General features: G+C 37.7%; 2 protein-coding genes across 8 annotated transcripts in view; one reads left to right on the top strand and one right to left on the bottom strand.

Annotated features, from left to right (window-relative positions):
* MED23 (mediator complex subunit 23) overlaps window positions 1-4,210 on the top strand; it is a 47,156-nt gene extending 42,946 nt beyond the window's left edge. For all 7 annotated transcript variants that reach the window (XM_031667441.1, XM_031667439.1, XM_031667437.1 and 4 more), the window contains 3 exons: window positions 627-747; window positions 1,473-1,604; window positions 3,129-4,210. In XM_031667441.1, the coding sequence (XP_031523301.1) occupies window positions 627-747; window positions 1,473-1,604; window positions 3,129-3,296 (421 nt within the window). In that variant the 3' untranslated portion in view covers window positions 3,297-4,210. The remainder of the gene's footprint in view (window positions 1-626; window positions 748-1,472; window positions 1,605-3,128) is intronic.
* Window positions 4,211-6,991: 2,781 nt separating this feature from the next.
* On the bottom strand, window positions 6,992-18,182 carry ARG1 (arginase 1). Its single transcript, XM_003898184.2, has 8 exons — window positions 17,991-18,182; window positions 14,617-14,689; window positions 12,041-12,215; window positions 9,917-10,076; window positions 8,601-8,695; window positions 8,167-8,271; window positions 7,833-7,969; window positions 6,992-7,582 (listed from the first exon to the last, which is right to left on the bottom strand). Exons 1-8 carry the CDS (start codon window positions 18,045-18,047, stop codon window positions 7,416-7,418), a joined length of 969 nt encoding a protein of 322 aa, XP_003898233.1. The 5' UTR covers window positions 18,048-18,182; the 3' UTR covers window positions 6,992-7,415.
* Between the last annotated feature and the right edge of the window lie 4,500 nt (window positions 18,183-22,682).

Raw genomic sequence — 22,682 nt, forward strand, 5'->3', positions numbered from 1 at the left:
TGAAATTTCTTGAGAGTGGCATTTCTGTTAGGTTATTCTCTTTTTATTTCAGATAATTCACCTATCAGTAGTTTTACGATTAAGAATGACTTAAATCTGATTTAAACCCCATCTTTAGTAGAAATACAAAAAATTAGCTGAGTGTGGTGGCGGGTGCCTGTAATCCCAGCACTTAGGGAGGCCAAGGTGGGTGGATCACAAGGTCAGGAGATCAAGACCATCCTGGCCAACATGGTGAAACCCCGTCTCTACTAAAAATAAAAAAATTAGCCAGGCGTGATGGCGTGCGCCTATAATCCCAGCTACTCAGGAGACTGAGGCAGGAGAATTGCTTGAACCCGGGAGGCAGAGGTTGCAGTGAGCTGAGATCGCGCCACTGCACTCCATCCCGGACAACAGTGTGAGACTCCATCTCAAAAAAATAAATAAATAAAAATAATCAAATGAAAGTAATAGCCAGTGAGAGATGTGAGATTAATTAAAAACATTATTGTTACCAAAGTAAAAGGAACTTTTTAAAAAATATGTTTTGTTTTAATACTTTGTAAATACTGTATTAACAAAATTCAAACAATTTAAATGATTTCAAGTCACAGGAGATTTTTATTTTTATCTTCAAATTTTAGGTTTCTCACTGAAGTGCTTCTTCCTATAGTGAAGACTGAATTCCAGTTGCTTTATGTATACCATCTTGTTGGACCATTTTTACAAAGATTTCAGCAAGAGAGAACTCGTTGTATGATAGAGGTAAAATATAATCTGGATTTCCTGTGACATGATTAAATTCTGAAGTATCTATTTAGGTTTCTTACCAGTGTTATTGAAACTGCAGGTCACAACCATTAGTAGTGAAACTAGTTTAACAGGATCCAAGAGCAACTTTAGAGGACTTAGTGTGCCAGTAATGAATTTAGGGTGGGATGTATTGAATTGGAGATGCAGGGGAAATACCCATTATGAAGGTTGAGAAGAGGTTAAGGATGGAGAATTACACTTGAGATCTTACATGCAGAGGAACTAATTAAAATCATGAGAATGGATGAAGTCAGTCTCTTCTAATAAGATGTCGAAAACAAGGAAAGCACCCAGGAGTAGAACCTTAAAGCAAGAGCTACCAAATGGAACTAAGAAAGTATAAACCAAAGGATCCCTAGGAGTGGAGTTATCCTAGACATCAAGAGATGGTGTCTAGAAAGGGGATTGTTTATCTCTTAATTTTAAGATAAATTACTAAACTATGAAGAGAAATTTTATTTAAGCCTTATCAGGGGCATTTTGTAGCACTATAGATTCTTTTATAAATGCAATCCATATCATATCTCATGTGCATAGAGGTATGTATAGTATATGACAGCTCTACAACAAAGACAGTATCCCCCAGTGTGAGTGTTATAATGGAGCCTAGCTGCATCATGCTGAATTATTGAATTGCTTTTAATCACTTAAATAATTTTACGTTATTTGTTAAATAGATTGGTGTGGCGTTTTATGACATGCTGCTGAATGTCGACCAGTGTAGCACCCATTTAAATTACATGGATCCCATCTGCGACTTCCTATATCACATGAAGTATATGTTTACTGGTGATAGCGTGAAAGAGCAAGTAAGTTGAATTTGTTTAATTATTTTTAATGATGTTTAATTTAGAAAACTTGAACATGTAGTAATAGACTTTTTTGGTTTGAGTGATTATTTTTATTTTGTCTAATTTTTTTTTTTAAGGAAAATGGGTGGGTTTGAGACCTTTTTAGGCAACAGAGGCATATTATTCTAGATGTAGTATTAAAGTAAATACATGTTATAATTTCTTGTACTTTTCCCCCAAAAGACCTAGAGGGTTAATTAATAATAATCTCATTAGGGAGAAACAGTGGGATATGGCTGCTGAAATACGAGCAGAGAGGTTGTTGTGTGATGAGTAAAGGAGCTCCTACTTCTCCTAACACTCATGGTGACATTAGACAAACCACAGCATAACTAGAAGACTAAAGTCAGGATTCTAGACTAATCCTGACTAGAGACTAACTCATGAAGAGCATTTAAAGAATATGGGAATACTTAACCTGAAGAAAAAAAGTCCTAGGGCATTATTTATGCCCTCAGCATTTTGGAGGGTTTTCATTTGGAATAGGGATTAGATTTGTTCTGTGTCACTTTAGAGGGTGTATGAATTCTGGGAAAGTTAAAGGGAGGACATCCTGACTTAGCATATGAAGAGGAACTTCCTAATAGGGATGTCTGAAAGTAGAAAAAGACCTTGAATCATAACTGATTCTTTGGGTTGAGATACCCCTCCCAATTCTTTGGGTTGAGATACCAAGGAGGTTGACTCCTTTATGTCTCAGCAGCAGTGTCAAAGAGAGTTGACCTGTTCTCTCTCATGTAAGAAAGAGAGAAATTATATCGGCTTTTGTTACGACACAGAACATGCAGAGAAACTATAAAAGAAATTGATTGTTTTTTTTTAAAAAAGTATTCTTTACATTTGGGCCTAAGAAACTTTAACACAAGGTAGTACAGAAAGGAAAAGGTCAAAGAGCATTTGAGTAAAGCTAAGAAAGCTGTGAAACGACTTGATGTGTTTGTGTCCTTAGTGTTTTTCAAAAGAGTAGATCTAATATTATTTAGTTAATTCCAAGTGTAAATCAAAACAAAAATAATTAGTTTTGTATATAAATGTTGCAGACATGAGTTATTCAAAGAACTTTAAAATATAATTATGCTTCATGCTTCTGTAAAGATGGCATTTTAAAAGAATGATCAGCTTGTTGGATATATGAAATTTCCAGTGTAAACTCTGCTAGCTTTTGGTAGTGGGATGACTGGCTAGCTAGATAAGTGGATATGCTTTTGTAAGTATATGCCTATATATGAATATACATATGGTTCATGTACAAACATGCATATAGAATATATAATGGGTGTGTGTGAGGGAGAATGTGTTGTTTCTCATGCAAGAAAGAATTGTATCTGCTTTTCGTAAAACACAGAACATGTTGAGAAACTTCTCATCTACCCCACGCCACTCCTTAGTTTATTGTCTCAGGATATGTGTAAATCCTGCTTTAAATGTGAGAAGTTGAAATTCTCTGATTAAAGTACGTTTTAATGTGTTTTTATTTCTTAGGTAGAGAAAATTATCTGTAACTTAAAACCAGCTTTAAAACTTCGTCTTCGATTCATCACACACATTAGCAAGATGGAACCAGCTGCAGTGCCTCCACAAGCTATGAACAGTGGGTCTCCAGCACCTCAGTCTAATCAGGTGCCCGTGTCTTTACCGGTAACTCAGTGAAGCCAGACTGTACTGTGGAGAAAGTGGAAATACATCCATCTTTGAGAATGGACTCATACCTTTTCAATCTGAATGTGATCACGCTATGGTGATAGAAGCAGTGATGATGTTCAGATTGTTTTATTTTGATTCAAATGATGAATCTGTGGACACCTTATAACTCCCATCTCCCTATCTATATTTTTGTCTCTAAGAGATCAAGTAAGATACGTGTTGTTCATATTCATAACAACTTATTAGAGCTACATAGGAACATAGAGGTTATCTGTGATCAAAGGACTTTTGTCATTGGCACTTTCAGTCTTTCCTATTCTAGCCATTGTTTTTGTTTGTATTTTTTATTATTAATGACATATTTAGTCTTCAGATATATTATTTTAAAGGCACCACACATGTAAAACAGTTATTACAAATATTTTATGCATAAATCTCTTGATAGATTTTCAGAATAATAAGATTTTTATCAAGAAAAAGAATCTAGACTTTGTTGCGTTGTAGGAGCAAACAAGGCTTCATATTCTTTTTAAAATGACTCGAAATTTTGTTATAAATTTCCATAGTTTCTATCAAGGTCAGTTGGTAGTTTTATTACCTTTGCTATGGATTCGAACTTACTGTATAAAATGAGTTGGAAGCCATGTAAGAAAATAACATCTGAAAGTTCTTGAACTTGATTGATTCTCCAGTTTCTTTTTTTAAAAATACTTGCTTTTGCAGATTGACACTCTCACCTGACAGATGACGTAATTCTTCAATTTTTATAGTCTTAAAATTTTTTAATTTTGTATTTGTAAATACAGTACACATTTTATTTCTTCAGAATTTCTTGGGTTTTGAGAGACGTTAATTTTGGGGGAATTGGCATTGGCATTGTGAAAGACTTGAAAATAAGTAAAGTCTGCTGAATGAATATACCACGTGATTGTTTCATGACTCCTTTGGAATGAACGTCGGCTGTGTGCCAGGCGGTGTGCTGGCTGGGGTCAGTTGGAAATGCGGTATTCTGTGGGTCCTACACTACAGTTGGTGACTGACATTGGCCTAGGAATTAAGAGTTACAGATTCTTTTAGAAAGAACTAGTGAATTTAACCAACTGTAATTTAAATTCATATTTCTAAATACGTTCCTCCTAGAACTTTATTTTCTTTGTAGCTCATGTTATTGCCATCACTAAATCATTACTGGCCATGCAAGTCCAGCTAAAAATTTATATAATGGTAAAAGTAATTTTTGCAGACTCAGACTCATTCTTTTTGTTTGTTTGTTTGTTTTTTGTTTTTTGAGACAGAGTCTCGCTCTGTCGCTCAGGCTGGAGTACAGTGGCATGATCTCGGCTCACTGCAAGCTCTGCCTCCCTGGTTCATGCCATTCTCCTGCCTCAGCCTCCTGAGTAGCTGGGACTATAGGCGCCCGCCACCATGCCCAGCTAATTTTTTTTTGTACTTTTAGAAGCGACAGGATTTCACCGTGTTAGACAGGATGGTCTCCATCTCCTGACCTCGTGATCCGCCTGCCTCAGCCTCCTAAGGTGCTGGGATTGCGCGTGAGCCATCGCGCCCGGCCCCTTTAGACTCATTCTTAAAATTACCCAGAAAAAATGCTAGAAATTATTTCAAGTATTAATCTTAACATAGTGTCAGTATATTCTTGCTGCCTTGAGGAATTTGTTGCTTTTTGATCCTAGAATGAGAATAAAATTATGACTCTAGTATTATACAAACAGAGGAAATGAAAATCAATATAATCACTTTCTCAAGGACATGAACATTCTAATTAATTTATTAAAAATTCAGTTTTCCCTCTTTAGCTTAAAAACATGGGAATGTAATTTCCCTGGATAGGCTTTTAAGTACGTTTTTAGTCAGAGACTAATGGAAGACAAAAACTTTATTTGGGTTTAGAATACAGCAGAGGGGGGAAAAATGTCTTTGTATTTATCACATCCTAAAAGTTTTTCTTTTTGAAAATTAATAGTAAGTTTAGAGTGGTTCTGTCCAGTACGACTTTCGGCAGTGATGGAAATGTTCTTTACCTGTGCTATTCAATACACTAGTTAGTAGCTACATTTATCTATGTGGCATTTGAAATGTGGAACTGAATTTTTTCATTTTATTAAACTTTAAATGACCACATGTGGTTACTGTATTAGACAATGTATCTTAGAGTGAGATCCATTATAATTGCTACCGTCTAAAACTAATTCAATAAAATGTGTATCTTTCGAAGGCCTAGTAGTTAGAGGTAACAGTTTTTAAATTCTGTGTTACATTTGAAAAATCAGATTGTAGGGGCCCTTTATCATATACTGTTAAACCAAAAACACAGAAGAAATCCATTCATGGACCTGCCTTTTTTACAGAACCTCTTGGAGTTTTCACATTAATTGCTGGGAGGAGAAAAACTTTGCTTCCCTTGTTTTGATTACTGTTTACTCTGGTTTGTTTTTTCCATTTTCCTTACTACATTGCAGAACCGAGATGAGTTTTTAGGATATGGCTAAACTGTAATTGTAGTGAGTGAAAGGTGAAACATTGGAAGCGACAGATAATTTTAGATGACATCCTCAGCTGAATTAGTAATTATTAAAAACAAACTAGCAATTTGATTTATGTGGGTCCTGAATCGATTTTGGGGAATATCTTTTTTTTTTTTCAGGGTCTCATTCTGTTGCCCAAGTTGGAGTGCATTGGCACAATCTGAGCTCACTGCAACTTCCGTCTCCTGGGCTCAAGCAGTCCTTCCACCTTAGCCTCCTGAGTAGCTGGGACTACAGATATTCACCACCATGCCCAGCTAGTGTGTGTGTGTGTGTGTGTATTTTTTGTAGAGATGGGGTTTCACCATGTTGCCAGACTGGTCACAAACTCCTGGACTCAAGCTCCTTGTCCTCTCAAAGTGCTGGGATTACAGGTGCGAGCCACCACACCCAGCCAGGAATATCTTCCGTCTCCCAAAAGGCTACTTGAATAGCAACCATGCTTTGAAAATATTAACCAGAATCATGTATGAGGTTTAGAAAAAGTAAAATGTGGACATCTAGCCCAATGAACTTGGAGATTGCCCAAACCTATTATTACCCATTTTACAGTTGAAGAAACCATAGCCAGGGAGTTTAAATAGCTTCAAGGCCTCACAGTGTTTTGGGGATGATGATTTCACTGTTGACTTTTAAAATGTTTTGTTTTTTAAATTTTTTTGTTTAGAGACAGTGTCTCACCTGTTACCAAAGCTGGAATACAGTGGCACAATCATAGCTCATTGCAGCTTTGAACTCCTGAAATCAAGTGATCCTCCTGCCTCAGCCTCCAGAGTAACTGGGACTACAGGCATGTGCCACCACACCCAACTAATAGTTTTATTATTTTATTTTATTTTATTTTTTAGAGACAGGGTCTTGCTGTGTTGCCCAGGCTGGTCTCAAGTTCCTGGCCTCAAGAGATCCTCCCATCTTGGCCTCCCAAAGCAGTGGGATTATGGGCATGAGCCTACAATTCTTAAATACGTCCTGCTTAGTATTTTTAAGCAGGACATATTGTGAATGTGGGGGGTGTGTGTGTATGTCTGTTGCATGTATTTAGAAATATGTGGACACAATACAATCTTCGTAGTTTTTAAGCAGGACATATTGTGAATGTGGGGGGTGTGTGTGTGTGTGTGTGTGGCATGTATTTAGAAATATGTAGACACAATACAGTCTTGTTTTAAAGAGTTTATTATAAAAAAAATCACATCTTTTGAACGACATGAACACATAGTGCCTTTCCAGATGGGGTAGCTTTGTCTCCCGGTTCCAGGAGTCTCACTCTATGTATGGGGTCTTATGTAAATGTGCTTATTTTTAATGTCAGCAAATTTTTAATTGGAAATCAATGTATGCTTCTCTTTCTAAGGATAAGTCTTTTGCCAAGTTAGAAAATACAAGTTTTAAATTTTGAGAAAGTTAGAATTTCCACATCTTGAATTTTACACCAAGAGGGAATTTGTAGAGTTTTATACTAATTGGAAAAACATTTTTCTGAAAGAACAAATCTTTAGGAAGACAACTCTATGTTTAAGTAAATGATTAGATTTCTAATTATGCCATTAGCTATGAGATTTATATCGGATGTTTCCCACATTTACTTAGGTGGGTTAAGGTAGTCAATAGGCTTGTGATTACCCTCCCGAGCAACTCCAAAGCAAGCCAAGATTATTGCTACTGCTGTGTTCACTGTTCGAGTTACTTCTTCTGGTGTCTTCCCCAGGGATGGGTTCACTTCCATTATATCTAATCCCGAGAGTAGCCCTACAACAACAAATTGTAATAATGTAATTTATAAAATAGTTGACATTTTGAAATTAGCACAGACAGACTTGAAAGATTATCCACTAACAGAAAAAGGTAGTAACCAATGGAAAACACTTTAGTTATTGCATCATGTGATTGATGGACATTCTGTAAGTGTCAACTGGGACTTGTTTTCAGGTCAAGGAGGTATGAATATATATTAGTCAAGTGTACACTTGCTTCTCTATTCCCTCAGATTGTTAACTACCTGTTTTGTAGATTTCTTCCGTGATGTAGAGACCTTCTCTGTATGACAGACCTCCCACGACTGGTGTGCCAGTAGCTGGTGTGAAAGATGGGTCCAGTCCATCAACATCAAAACTCAGATGAATTGGCCTTTTCTTTCTTTTAAAAAATGGGAAAGGATTTCAGTTTAAGATTGATGGCTTCACATTTCATCAATAAATATATCTGTTGCCTTGCTTTATAAAAAGTAGCAACCCATTATTTCACATAAAGACTTTATTAATAACTTACATTGGTTAATGTCAGTACCAACTTTTTATGTTACACACACGTGTGCACACACAAAAGAATCCTACCTTCCTAGTAGATAGCTGAGTGTTTCTTCCATCACCTTGCCAATTCCCAGTCTGTCCACTTCAGTCATTGAAAAGTATTTAATGCCTAGAGTTTTCAAAATGTAGCTATAAAAGAGAAATTAAGATAATTAATAAGGCTGACTGTGCCTGCCTGTCTCCTTTTAAGGGAAATATCAATATAGTAAAATATATAAAATATTTAGGTTCTGTGAACCTAACTCAATATAGTTTTATTTGTATTTTAACAGCAAGTCAATTGAGATTTAATTGCCTGGATACATATGTATATACATGTATATAAATATGTGTGTGTGGGTGTATGTGTGTGTATGTGTCTTGGTGTTTAATTTTCTCTCATAGATTTGGTCAGTAAAGCACATCTAGCACACAAAGGGACAAAAATGAAGGCAAATCACATCAAGGAATAAGCTTACTGTTCCCCAGGGTCCACGTCTCTCAAGCCAATATACACAATATCCTTGGCAGATATGCAGGGCGTCACCCAGGAGAATCCTGGCACATCGGGAATCTAAAATTGCAATGTTTTCACTTGGTTATGTGTGATTCTCTTGAACAAATCCTACATTCAAAGGTAAAGACACTTATTGGACTGCAAATATCTTATATTTAGAATATAAATATAGAAGAAATCGTGTAAAAATTATACATAATTAAGAAGGGGATGTGTGCCTCCCCTTGATTGCTTTGACTTTGCCTTGAACCACTTGGCATTTACCTACTTTGTGCCCCATTCCTGCTGGGCCCTTCTTTCCCAGGGCTCCTCTATAAAGAAATGAGTGTGCTCCCATTACTTTGGTAGCTTCCTTCTTTACTTCCCTTTCTCAGTAAGTTCTTAATCCAGAGGATGGCCTAGAGCAGCTGAGGGAAATTCGTGACCTGTCCTTTGGTTATTCACATCATAATATGATGATATCTGCTTTGTCCTGGAGCCACGTTTAGTTTTTCCCATGTGCTAGGTAGATACTTTGCAAGTTTATAAACCCATCCCTTGGTCATTAGTTCAAAAGACATTATTTCTGAGCATTTAACATAAGGAGGTTTTAACCTCTTGTATCATCATAAGGACAAAATATTATAATTATATCAATAAAAACTTTATTGATACACTATGGCATATCAACAAAAGTTATAAGCTATAATATTAAATCTTAATCTGACATTTTATTTTCCATCTTTTAGAAAAGAAGTTTCTAGGGAGCAGGGAGATAGTTCTTTCTCTTATGATTTAGACAGGTTCTTCTCCCAGTAAATACATTAGTCCATAAACCATTGTATCTGAAATTTTCAAATTTCTTTTTTGAAAAGACTCTATGATATAGAAAGACTACTCGGTAAGAATGCAGGACTGTGTGGCATGTAGTGGAAAGAGGAAGGAATGAGGAGACCTGGTGCTAGCCCTTGCTTCACTATAGGCTTGGCATATATCTTGGGCAAGTTGGTTAACCTCTGAACCTCCAGTGACCTGTTTATAAATGATTACTCTCTGCCCCACTTACTAAAAGGATAGTTTAAGAATCATCAGAGAAAATATATATTAAGTCAGTTTGCAAGGCAGAGATAGACAGCCTTACTGCCTTTTATCAACCAACCCTTTGCTTACTGGCTGCAGAGAAAATGACTTGAGATTACACCAAGAATAAGATAACATGGAATTTCTCATTTCCCTTCCACTTCCTGAATGTCTCCTAAAAAGTATTCTTCCGCACTAGAGTACCAACCAGTCTTTTACCTTTCCTTTTAGTTCCTTCAGGAGGAAAGATACAGGTTGTCCATGCAAGTTTCCAGTTGTGGTTGTCAGTGGAGTGTTGATATCAGTGTGAGCATCCACCCAGATGACTCCGAGATCAGGGTGGACGCTGGCATGGCCAGAGATGCTTCCAATTGCCAAACTTTTGGGGGAAAAATTTTGTGTGAACATCAAGTTTGCAGTGTCACTACATACATCATATTATTCACTCACTTAATGCTCCCGCTTGGTTTTCCTTTAAGTCACAGTGTCTGATATTTCTGATAGATTCTAAATTGAAGATGCCAATCAGTTGTAACAATAGAGAAAACATCACTTACACTTAGTGCTTACTAACTAGTTATATTTATATCGATTGCATTACTAAAAAAATTGTGATTTTTACCCCCAAAATCCACCTTGTAAGAAAACCACAGATTAGAGCTTAGCCAAAAAATAAATGAGTATAAAAACACTAGCTACACAAGAAATTCCTTAGCATGAGACACTGTTCAATTCTCAGAGTTAAATTTGGATCATTTTCTGCACACTGATCTCTCTTGGGAAATACTTAATTCTCTCAAGTGAACTATGACAAAGTCCTTCAATTTTTCTTAAAATCCAGCTCTTTTATAATTTGGGAGCATCACTCAGAAGTTCTTACATGTTCTTACTCAGAAGTTCCTCAGCCAGCGTATGGCGTGTGTGTTCACTCATTCTATTCAATGCATCTAGTTACCCACTCAACCAGGAACAAAGTTCATCCCAAATACTTCAAGCTCCAGACATTTTGCTGGAATGGAAGACATAAATGATATCTTGCACAGAAGTTAAAAGTTAGGATATATTAAGTTGGTGCAAAAGTATTGTGGTTTTGCCATTTGAAAACTGCAATTACTTTTGCACCAAGCTAATACTATACAATGCCTGTATTCTCCCATTTGTGAATGTTTAAGTATCACTCAGAGAATCATTAGCTTTTAGATTCTCGAAGTGAAAGCAATCATGCCTTCATGTTCAGGTATGGATTATTCAATGTAACGTTTGTTTTCCCTTCAGGTTTCTTGTCTTGCCATGTGCCATTCTTCAGATTTCCATTTACAAATTTCTCCACTTACAAAAGAAAACGAGCCTCGGTTTCCCAATTGCAGTTTTGATACAGAGGCCCTGGTAACAGTTTGGCTTTAGAAGAGGAAACCGAGGAGGCCTGAAGTCACTGAGCTCAAGAGCCATAGAAGTGTTTCTGGTTTTAGATCTAATCAGGCCTCTCAGGGAAAATTATCCTAGGCCTTGAGGGTAAATATTTAAAAAGGCTCATGCACAAAAATGGCCTTTGTCACATTATTTGTAATGGTGAAAATTACAATGTAACCTGAATATGTGACAATATGTACATATATAGCGATGTAACCCCTTGATGAAAAATCATGCAGCAACTAAAAAACTGATGCTTATGATGCTTATGCACATCCCATGAAGCAACAAGGAAATTTGCACTGTAGAGTGAGAACACAACATAGACATCTGTCTCTCTCTCTCTCTCTCTTACACAAACACACACACACACACACACACACACACTTGTTAAACAAAATCATCATGTACAAGGAAAAAAAAGATGCCATGAAAGAAATGTGCCAGATTTTCAATTCTGGTTGAAATGGTTGTTAGAGAAGTATGATTATCACTTTTTTTTCTTGTGTGTGTGTCTGATGCTTTCAAAAATGTTATAATCATTATTTTATAATGAAAAACCCATACTTTGAAATTGTTGACCTGTATGAGTTGTATATATTATCAGCAATTAAGAACAAATAAGCTATGAATTGCCTCATGTACTTATTTAGAAATGTAAGCTTGTGATGAATATTTAGATGAAATCCATTCATATTTCATACATTTTCTGCTGTACTAGGTCAAAATACAGATATTGTAAGACCTCAGATTGAGCTAAGTCTGTTTCTATAATAAAGTTAGTAACCTACAAAATTTTTTAAAGGCAGAAAATTTGATATTAAATATAGGTCAATGCTTTTCCATCTATATTTCTATATTTTCTCTCTTCTTCTGGCCTTGGTTACATTTCCTTTGTGCCAGACTCCCATAGACACAGTTATTCAACAAGACCTGTGGTCTCCACCCAGCACCAGGCTGATTCTTCCATTCTTCTTGACTTCTGCCACCTTGCCAGCCAGCTGTTCAGTCGCTTTTCCCACAGACCTTGGATTCTTCACAATTTGAAAGGGACTGTCATTAGGGATGTCAGCAAAGGACAGGTCCCCATAATCCTTCACATCACACTCTAAAATTAAAAGTTTTTAGTTACTAAATTAAAAAGTAGATTACAAATCAGTCTATGTAGGATGATCCCAATTATATAAAATAGGCATATATTCACAAGTATAAGCAAACGAAAACCCTGAAAGGTCTGTAAATCCCAGGAAGGTAGACCCATGTCTGCTTTTGCTTGACATGTTACCAGTACCACACATTGGTGCAGCTGCATACCAGGCTCTCAGTAAGCACTTCTTGAATTCATCCAGTTAGACTAGACACCAAAATAGAACAGTGATAATCTTCTGGCTTGGGCTTAATAGGGAATGTCACTGTCTCTGTCTCTGTCTCTCTGTCTCTCTCTGCTTATGTACTTTTTACCTTTCTATAGTAAGCATGCTTCATTTTGATAAAAATTAAATATATATTTATCTATATATATATATGTATTCTCAGAAAATTTAAAAAGCACTGGTATATTTTCATCTGGATACACACACACACACAAAATATCCATTGAACCTGCCTCATAGTGGTATTATCATAAATAAATAAGAATATGTGAATATGTGCTTAGCACTGAACCTAACACTTTGGAAGCTTAGGAAATAAAGCTTTTTAGTTATTCTTTTTAGTAAGGAAAAATTGCAGGTAACCCCAGATTCCTAAGGACTGAGTGTGCTCCCTAAAAGGCCTTGAATTAGGCTTGAAAAGTAGAGAGTTTCACGTAAAACTGTTATATGGAATCAGTTCAGTGTTCTGAACTAACTGGCCATTAAATATGGTATTTGTTACATGTATGTCTGAATCTGATTTAGTAATGCCTCCAAGAAATTTCACCTGCTGTAACACATGACCAAATTATTCTTGTCAGTTAAGGGACAAGTCCATTTACCCAAGCATTCTGTTCTCAGCTGGGTGTCTGTATTTGTCTTTTTTTTTTTTTTCAAGATTTACGAGATGTAATTCTTGTTCACTAAAACTCACTGATTTTAAGTGTGCAGGTCAATGAGTTTGAAAAAATCTAGTCTTGAAACCACCACCACAATCAAGATTTAAAACATTTCCATTCTCTCTCGAATTCCAACCTGCCCCTTTAAAGGTAATTCTTGCCCCCAGCCCCAAGAACTGCTGATCTGCTTTCTTTTGCTATGCTTTTGTCTTTCCAGAATGTCGTATCAATGGAATCACACAATGTGTAGTCTTTTGTGTCTTAGCCTGCTGTTTTTCAGATCCACCATGTTCTTGCCTGTGTCTGCAGTCCATTCCTTTTTATTTTTTTTCTGGAGATGGAGTCTCGCTCCGTCACCCAGCCTGGAGTGCAGTGGCGCAATCTTGGCTCACTGCAACCTCCGCCCCCCAGGTTCAAGCAGTTCTCCTGCCTCAGCCTCCTGAGTAGCTGGGACTACAGGGACTACAGGTGCATGCCACCACGCCTGGCTAATTTTTTGTAGAGATGGAGTTTCACCGTGTTGCCCAGGTCTTGAACTCCTGAGCTCAGACAGTCCACCGCCCACCTTGGCTTCCCAAAGTGGTAGGATTACAGGCCTGGGCCACCGCGCCCAGCCAGTCCATTCCTTTTTATTGTTGAGTACTATCTCATTGCATGGATGTGACACTTTTTGTTTAACCATCTACCAGTTGATGGGCATTTTGCTGTTTCCATTTTTTGTTTATTATAAATATTGCTGCCCCCAAACATTCAAGTACAAATCTCTTACCCAAGAGAAGTGAAAACTTGTACTTGAATGTTTGTAGTTGTACTTCTCTGCACCCAGAAGTAGAACTGCTAGGTTAAAATGTAAATATATGTTTACCTAAGAAAATGCCCACCTACTTTCAAAGTGGCTGTATTATTTGCATTCCCATCAGAAATATATGAGGGTTCTAGTTGCTCCACATCCTGACCAACACTTTATCAGCATCTTATATGTAAAGATAACAAATAATTGAGCCCATACTTTAAAAATATATGTAAACTTACATTTGCATGCTTATGCATATGTATATATATACACACTGCGCAAACACTAGGCACTATTGTTATTATCATTATTACTGTTTTATTTTATTTTATTTCACAAATGGGATCCTGTTGCTAGTAGCATACTTCCTGCTGCACCTTGCTTTCCATTTGCTGTTTCCCCGGCTCCCCTACCATCCACCCCAACCCCCGTTCCTGCATCTGCAATTTCTCTTATACTGTAGTTTGGCTGGAAAGATAAAATATCTGAGTGAGGATGTACATCAGCAATTCCTGAGCATTCTCCCCATGCCCTGCTGTTTTTGTAGGATGTGTTTCTCAGGTTAAAGCCAGTACGGCAATTCTGGTGTAAATATTCCAGAAACACTCCAGGTTGACAGGGGTCTGCTCCTTCCTTCAGAGTGGGGAGGAAATCAGGCTGATCATTTTTCAATTTAAAAATTACCTTGTTCTTCAAGTTTCTCAAGCAGACCAGCCTTTCTCAATACTGTAGGGCCTTCTTCCACCCCTCCTCGTGGCTGAACAATTAAAAAATAAAGCACTTCAGACATTATCATGACCATCAGATGCTCACAGCAGGAACCCTTTTCATTATTTAATCAGTTGAACTGTAACTATCATCTTTTGAGTTCCTACAGAGCCAGGAATTTACATCATCTCTTTTAATCTTCACAGCAAGGTAGACTGAATGACTCTTAAGCCAAATAGAAAGAACTAGAATCACAAAGGTTATATGGTTTTTAGACTGGCACACAGCTAATAAGTGGCAGAGCCTGTGTTCATATTCAGGTCTTTGGATTCCAAAACCTGCATCCCCTCTTCCCGTCAACCCATGTTATCAACATAGTGAGCACATAGTTTGTGCAAAAGCAGTCTGGTAGATGAGATCCAATAATGAAAAAGCTTTTGACTTTGAGTCCCTCATAAGCTGATAGGAGATATGGGCACTTAACCCCAATTACAATACATAGCTGCTTCAATGATGACATAAAATGTAGTAACAAAAACAGGATGCCCTTAATACTATTGGGGACAGGGTGTGTCAGTAAAGGCTGCAAGAAATAAATACTGTTTAAGCTGAGTCTTGCAACATGAGTAGGTAGTTAGGAAAACAAGACAGAGTGACGGAGAAACTCTGCAAACCAAGGGAACAATTGGGCAAAAGCATCGAAAGAGTGTGACATGAAAGAGGCCTATGTGCATGTACTCACAGCAGTAAGCTAGAGCTCTTGGGGAGAAAGCAGGCAACAGAAAAAGTCATCACCTGGGAGCTGAAAACTACAAACAAAGACCCACCCACTAATTTCAAGTTTTGGCCTGCTTAAACAGCAGATGGGAAGTTCTACCCTTGCCATTTTGACATTAGGGAAGCTAACACTCTTCCTCCAAGGGGCAAGTCTTCCTCAGCCCCCTGAACAATTAGAGGTCTAAAGGCACAGTTCTTTTCTGAATCTTTCTGATTTTAATTTCCGACGAGCTTTTAGATCAGAAAATGATTACATGTTGTCAGATGAGACAATGTGTTAAAAGACGCGTGTGTCTATCTTTCAGATTGGGGCTGTGGCATCAAAGCAAGCAAATATTTCTTCCCCATTCAAAGGAACAGAAGACTTGCCCTGGGTGCCAGGCAAATCCTTTATGTTAAATTCCTGTCCCTAGCATCAAGGCACCCACCCTATCCTCTGCCTGACACATTTTGCTTCTTTACTACCTTTTTGCTTGACACGCCTCCCTCTCCCCAGTCAAGTAGACACAATTTCTCCTTCTTTCAACCCCAATAGGGTGCTGCTTGGTTCATGTTTTGCCTTTAGTTTTGTGACTGTTTTTGTTTTTTCCTCGTTGGTAGATTTCAGTCCAGTTTGCTTTACATTTGGGGCCTATATTTTGTAGTGTAGAGCTGACATACAGTGATACTCAATCCTCAGTTTGATAAAACTCATTGGCTTTTTTACCCTTCTTCCTTTCAGACTTTAGAACAAAGCTCATAGACCCCTTAGTTGACACTCTATTTGCTATCACACAGCCATTACATTTTCTAGCATTCATTTTTATTTGTTTTATTCAAATGGCTTCTCATAATTGGGCTTTCCTCTTGCTTGCTCTATCTGCCCACTTTGGAAATTGCTTTGTCAGCTCCACTGACTTTCTAAGCTGGGCCCAATCCCTCAATGGCCACAAGTATAAAGTCACCTTTGGAGTTGAATAGTCTGAAGAGACATCAGTGCAAATCAAGGGCATAGGCATTGGAATCAGATTATCTTGTCTGGAATTGTGCAGTCAAGCCTGTGTGATGTTGAGCACATTACCAAACCTCTCTGAGCCTTTTTTTAATCCAACTGCAAGGTAAAAATAATACCTACTTTATTGTTTGTTCACTGCCTTGCAAGCCTTTCAACGAGGTGAGACAGGGATGAAGCCCTTTCTCAGACTTCACACTTTAGTCATCTGCTCTCTAATCATTTCCTTTTGCCTACCTGTCAAACCTGTAACTCCTTTAGGTGAGGACAAATACTTACATCTTGGCCATTTTATCCTCTCTACTCTGTGACTTAGTGTAAAAAAATCTCTCTCTCTTAGTCCTTACAATCATGAGACAATGAACTCCATTCTCATGACCATGTTTTAACGGGAGAAGGGTGGTAAAAGGAGGAGACTTGCTTCCCTTTTGTCAATTTTTAAAATTATGTATTTATTATAACCTGTTCAAGAGTAGGTGAGAACAGTGTGGATTTTAAAAGGAGCACTTCTGTGTCAGCAAAATGTCCCTGTGTTTGGGAGAGACTTTTGGAGGATTTCCAGGAGAAGCAAAGTAGTATTTACTGACAGTTCAAATGCTGTTTGGGCCTCTAACCTCTGGCCTCTCTCAATTTGTTTTGCAGTAAAAAGTCAGAGTACACAGCAAGGGTTCCAAATTAAAAGGAAGCAAAACGCTGCCCAGATTCTGAGAAACCTGGAGAAAATCAACCTTAGCAGTTTCAACTCACACATTGTCTTGTTTGATTTTGTTCTTTGTTTTTTATCCTTTTTGAGCACAGATGTGTGTTGAAGTCTATGGTGTTCTGTCATCACACTCTCTTTACTAGAATAAGTGTGCCCAGGCAGAAAAAAAAGTGTGTTCAGATGTTGCTGGCATGTGTGGATTCACAGCTGGTGGCTCTAAGGAAGTCTGGGAATTTCATAAATCCATTAAAATCCTTTTAGAGTCGCCAAACTGCAGTAGGATTTTCTTTCTTTTTTTGTTCTTTTTTCCCCTTCCATGTGAGGCACATAAAGGATTCTATCTAGACCATGAATGAACAGTTTCATAGAATCATTAAAAACCTAACATAACATGAATTATTCACGAAGTTGCATGAAGCAATAATATTTCGGTTATCCAAATCATAAGAAGTCTGAAGGTTACTGCCAAACTATTAAATTTTTCTAGGCATTAATTATGTAACTAAACAAATGTATTTCTTAAAATTCTCTCTTCCTATACACACACACAGTAACATCAAAAACAAGAGCAACTAAACCTAAATGAGTAGCTACAATGCAGAAATAGTCCATTTCAATTCAAAGAAAAATATTTTCTCCTAAAAAATATGAGAAAACATTCTGTAGGTTCAAATGAATTTAGCTCTAGCTGAGATCAGGAGCCGCAAGAGTAAGTGGGTATGTGAGTATAATTATACAATGTTGGAAAATGGTGAGAGGACTTTAAAATATAGGTTGTATCAGAAAACTGAACTAACTAGACAATAACACCTTACAAATTTCGAAGTCCAAAATTTTCAACTAAATTCCAGGAATTCAAAGAAAGACTTTTTTCCTTACCTGTCCCTTTGAGAAAGGAGCTCCAATAATCCCAATGGTTCTGGACTTAGCACTCATGCTCTGACACTTCTCTTTGCTGCACTTGAGCTCTCCAGTCAGTCAACCCTCAATGACAGAGGGCACATCTTTTTTTTCCATTTATACTTGGGTTGAATAAACAACCTTTATTCTAATGAGGACAGCTGGCTCCACCCACTAAACTGAAGAATGACAGAGTCAACAGTCTTGCAATTTTTCATACATGGAGTAACTATAATTCCTCTGAGTCTAGGTCTCTAATTAAGTGACAATTATTCATGTTCTTACTTCACACTCTTTTTAAAAAGCCAGCCAGATGGCATTAACCTAGACTTAGACAATTGACAAGTTTCACAACTACAGAAGAAGTCCTATTGTTCTGGCTCAGCGAACTCAGGGCAAGGCACTTTCCTCCTCCAGATCTCTGAAGACCTCCTTGTAGAAGAAGGGCCAGGCTTGGCAGGATTGTCTATCACATCCCTTCCAGCCCTAATATCCTGAGTTAAGATTTCACACATGAGGTTAAACGATTAATCCATGAGAGACATTTCATAAACCTTTAGGGTACACTATCATAAAGAGTATATAACTTTCTTTTTTTAAATTATTACTTTAAAAAATTAGTTACTTGATTGGTAACCCAGAGAGGTTACCATTTTTGAAATATGGTGTATAGGAAAATAATTGTGGAGTCATATCATAATCAAAGTATAGAAATAAAAATAGCTAACACTGAGTTTTTACCATGTGTCAGATGCTGTTCTGTTTCAAAATACCTTATTTAATATTTATACCAATTTTACGTGAAGTCTTATCATTGGTGCCATTATACTGACGAAGAAACTGAAGCTCAGAGACATTGCCAACACAGGTTGTAGAAGAAAAGCTGGATTCAGCTGAGCTTATAGTCTAAACGCTGGGGAGGTGTCAGCCTCTATGCCCCTGGGCTGCCATTTGTCACCATACAAAAGTATGAATTTAAAATAAAGGCACCTTAAAGATCCTTCTGACTTTAAAATTATGTAATTGTAATTTAAAGGGAAAATTCACTTAGTAGAAACTAATTTCTTTTTCCTATTGGTGGGAAAGAACATTTTGGAGTTTAAATTCCATGAGGTCAGAGAATTTTGTCTGCTGTATCCCCAGGGCATAGAAGAGTGTTGGTATACAATAGGCACTCAATAAATATTTATTGAATGGCTAACTGAGGAAAATAAAGTCTCATGAGTCCATTTTGATAGGACTGTTTTCCAAATAGGTTCCTATCTTTTTCTTGTGGGTTTGCTTGTATATCCTAAATATTTACTTGTGGTATTCCTCATAGGGCCTAGATATTAACCTCTTATGGCATTGACTTCGCAAATAACTTTTCCCAACCTGTCAGAAATCTGATAACCTTTTATGTTATCACTCAAAATCCTCAATTTTAAAATAAACATTTGCATAATTTCCCCCAATGCTTTGTGCTTTGGAAGTCTTACTAAAGTCCTGCCAACCCCCAAATTGTAGGTATGTACTTTTACATTTTCTTCCATTTGACTTAGAGCTTGTCTTTCTCACTTAGTTCTTTAATCCATCTTTGTATGTTGTGTACATTTTCCAAGTCTATTTTTCCTGTATCATCCACGCATGCGTTTCCTCAACAACACCCATTGAACGGTCATTCATTTTGCAATTGATTGGAGTGCTGTCTGTCACTAACCTCTTTCTTCTGTTCCATTGACTTATTTACCTATGGCTGCACCAGGTCCATCAGGTTATCAATACGGCTTTGTGGTACATCTTATCATTGTTTAGGCAAGAGTAACCGTTTTGCTCTTCTTTTTCAAAACTGATTTATCTTTTATGGGTCTTATTCTCCTATAGTTGGAATAACTTAATTCCTTAAAAATATGCTGCTAGAATTTTTACTAAATTTATAAATCAATGCATAGAGATTTGCTAACTTTCAAATTTCATTGCTAGAATTTTTTCTTTGAAAAATTCACATCCTGAAAGCTCTTCGTATGCCAAGCTGAGATTGCCTTCCTGTCATTTGAACCATTGGTCACCACTCTTTAATCCAAGTAAAGTACATTATCTCTTGGCTGTCATGTCTTTCTTGGATTTCTACTGTTTAGGCTGAATATTCCCAAATACCTCACCAATTTCTTGTGTTACTTAGTTGCCACTTTCCTTCAGGTCACCAACTTGCTCGCTTTCTTCAGAACATCTTGCTTCCCTCTGCCTTTCCTAAATAGGGCATCCAGAACAAAGTGCACATATCCAAATACAGGTGGAGTCATCTGGTCCATCAGACACAAATTTGGTAACACTTGACTTTTCCAAGTCACTGACAAAAATGTTGAACAAGGCAGCACTTTTACAAACACTCTGAGACATTCCACTGGAAACCTCAACCCGGATTGGCATAGCTCCATTAATTAATCATCAGGCGAGGTACAACTGATTACTAATTTCCAACTCAACCACTCCATCCTGTTCACAAAGACATCATAAGGGAATTTATCAGGTGTCTCAATAAAATCTCACCACACTTTACTGCCTTTGTCTTCTGCCAATCCGACTTCCCTGTCAAAGCTGATGAGCTGGCCTTGACAGGTCCAGTTCTTGGTGAACTCATGCTGACTTCTAGTGATTGCTGCTTCCTTTTTATTATTAACACAAGCTATTTTTTTTTCAATCTCCAAAGCTGTCATCTCAAGACTTCTAAAGGAAGAAGATAGGGTATGTCTCACCAATATCACTCTACCAAAGATCTACTTTTTTCAGCTCCAATTCTTTCATTTATCTTAGGGTTATGTATATTGAGGTTTCAAAAGCCCTTCTAACATTGCAGATCTCTTAACCACATGTTGAAAGAAAAATCCTATCTGGCATTTTCCTGGGAATGAGACCACATCTTATTTGGCCTTGATCCAAAGCTACTGGAATGAGATATGACGCATAATAGGCGCTTGTATTAGTTTCCTATGGCTGCTGTGACAAAGTACTTGTACCACAAAGTGGGCGCTTAAAAAAAAAGAATAAAAGAAAAGAAAGAAATTTTTGTCCATAGTTTAGCGGATAGAAGTCTGAAATCCAGGTGTTGGCAGAGCCATGCTCCCTCTGAGACCTGCAGGGAAATCCCTCCTGCCTCTTCCTGGCTTCTGGAGGTTTTCTGGCAGTCTTTGGTATTTCTTGGCTCATTAGATGCATCACTCCAATCCTGTGTCTTCACTTGACACACTCCCTGTGTTTCTGTGTTTTCACATGGCTGTATTCTTATAGGGACATCAGTCATATTGGGTTAAGGCCCCCCACCCCCACGGTATGACTTCATATTAACTAGTTATATCTGAAATGGCCCAGGTTCCAAATACAGCCACATTCTGAGGTACTGAAGGTTAGGACATCAACATATCTTTTGGAGGGATGTAATTCAACCCCTAGCAGCCCCAATTAATATTATCAAAATGATGAAGAAAGTATGAATTTAAAAGTTACATAATGATGCCGGGTGCAGTGGTTTGTGCCTGTAATGCCAGCACTTTGGGAGGCCAAGGCAATACCTCGACTGATGGTTAATTAATGGAGCTATGCCAATCTGGGTTAAGGTTTCCAGTGGAATGTCACAGAGTGTTTGCAAAAGTGTTGCCTTGTTCAACATTTTTGTCAGTGACTTGGAAAAGTCAAGTGTTATCAAATTTGTGTGGATCACGAGGTCAGGAGTTCAAGACCATCCTGGCCAACACAGTGAAACCCTGTCTCTACCAAAAATATAAAAAATTAGGCAAGCGTGATGGCACATGCCTGTAATCCCAGCTACTCAGGAAGCTGAGGCAGGAGAATCGCTTGAACCCGGGACACAGAGGTTGCAGTGAGCTGAGATCGCACCATTGCACTCCACCCCAGCCTGGGTGACAAAGAAAAACTGCGTCTCAGAAAAAAAAAAAAAAAAAAAGTTGCATAATGAGAGGGACAAGAAAAAAAAATGACACACTCTTGCCCTCTACTTGTTTTTCTTTCTGATGCTCCAAACTACAGCCCATTTCTGCGTTGTCTTTTCAACAGCCAGCTAACGGATAAGAATTATTTCCAAATGAGGCCCAGGATTCTTAGCACTTTTACCAAAGACTGGAATATACACAAAATTTGAAGGACTAAATCTTGAATGGGGAGACTTCAGGGAATCATTTTATTTGGTGCATTGCCTAGACCCCTTATATCCAATACAGTAAAGTTGGACCTGGTCCTGGAACACTACACAGTATGATTTTATGGAAATGTTCAAACTGGATGATCTCTGGGTAAGTTACACAGTCATTTCTTTGAGTAGGAATTCTCTTAACCCCTTAAGGCATATTAGTAGCCTAAGCAGAGTGGGTCGCCATAAAAAGAAGGTTGATAAGAAGAAGTGTCTGGCTCCGGTTGTTTCGCAACTATATGTTAATAGAGGCCTTCTCTTTCCTTTCCTTCCTTTCTTTTCTCTTTACCCCACCAGACTTGAAGTGGCTGTCTTATGAATGTGGAGGTTATAGGAAACAAACTGTTAAAGAGCAGTGCAACTGTTCTCTCTATAAGCATAGGGAGCTCAAGGCAGCACTGTTTGGGACCAGATGGCAGACAGGAATCCAAAGAGGGAACAACAGCCACTTTGGTGTCCTGAGGTGTCCAAAGATGTCACCCAATGTC

The sequence above is a fragment of the Papio anubis genome, chromosome 6 (assembly GCF_008728515.1).
Source record: "Papio anubis isolate 15944 chromosome 6, Panubis1.0, whole genome shotgun sequence".
In the NCBI taxonomy this organism is placed as follows: Eukaryota; Metazoa; Chordata; class Mammalia; order Primates; family Cercopithecidae; genus Papio; species Papio anubis.

Excerpts from the sequence above, each read along its gene's own strand:
- ARG1 (XM_003898184.2), bottom strand. The coding sequence starts at position 18,047 with ATGAGTGCTAAGTCCAGAACCATTGGGATTATTGGAGCTCCTTTCTCA. Across the intron at positions 10,077-12,040 it reads GTGCTGGGTGGAGACCACAG|TTTGGCAATTGGAAGCATCT; the intron begins GTCTTGTTGAAT and ends TTCCCCCAAAAG. Across the intron at positions 8,696-9,916 it reads TGAAGGAACTAAAAGGAAAG|ATTCCCGATGTGCCAGGATT; the intron begins GTAAAAGACTGG and ends TTGCAATTTTAG.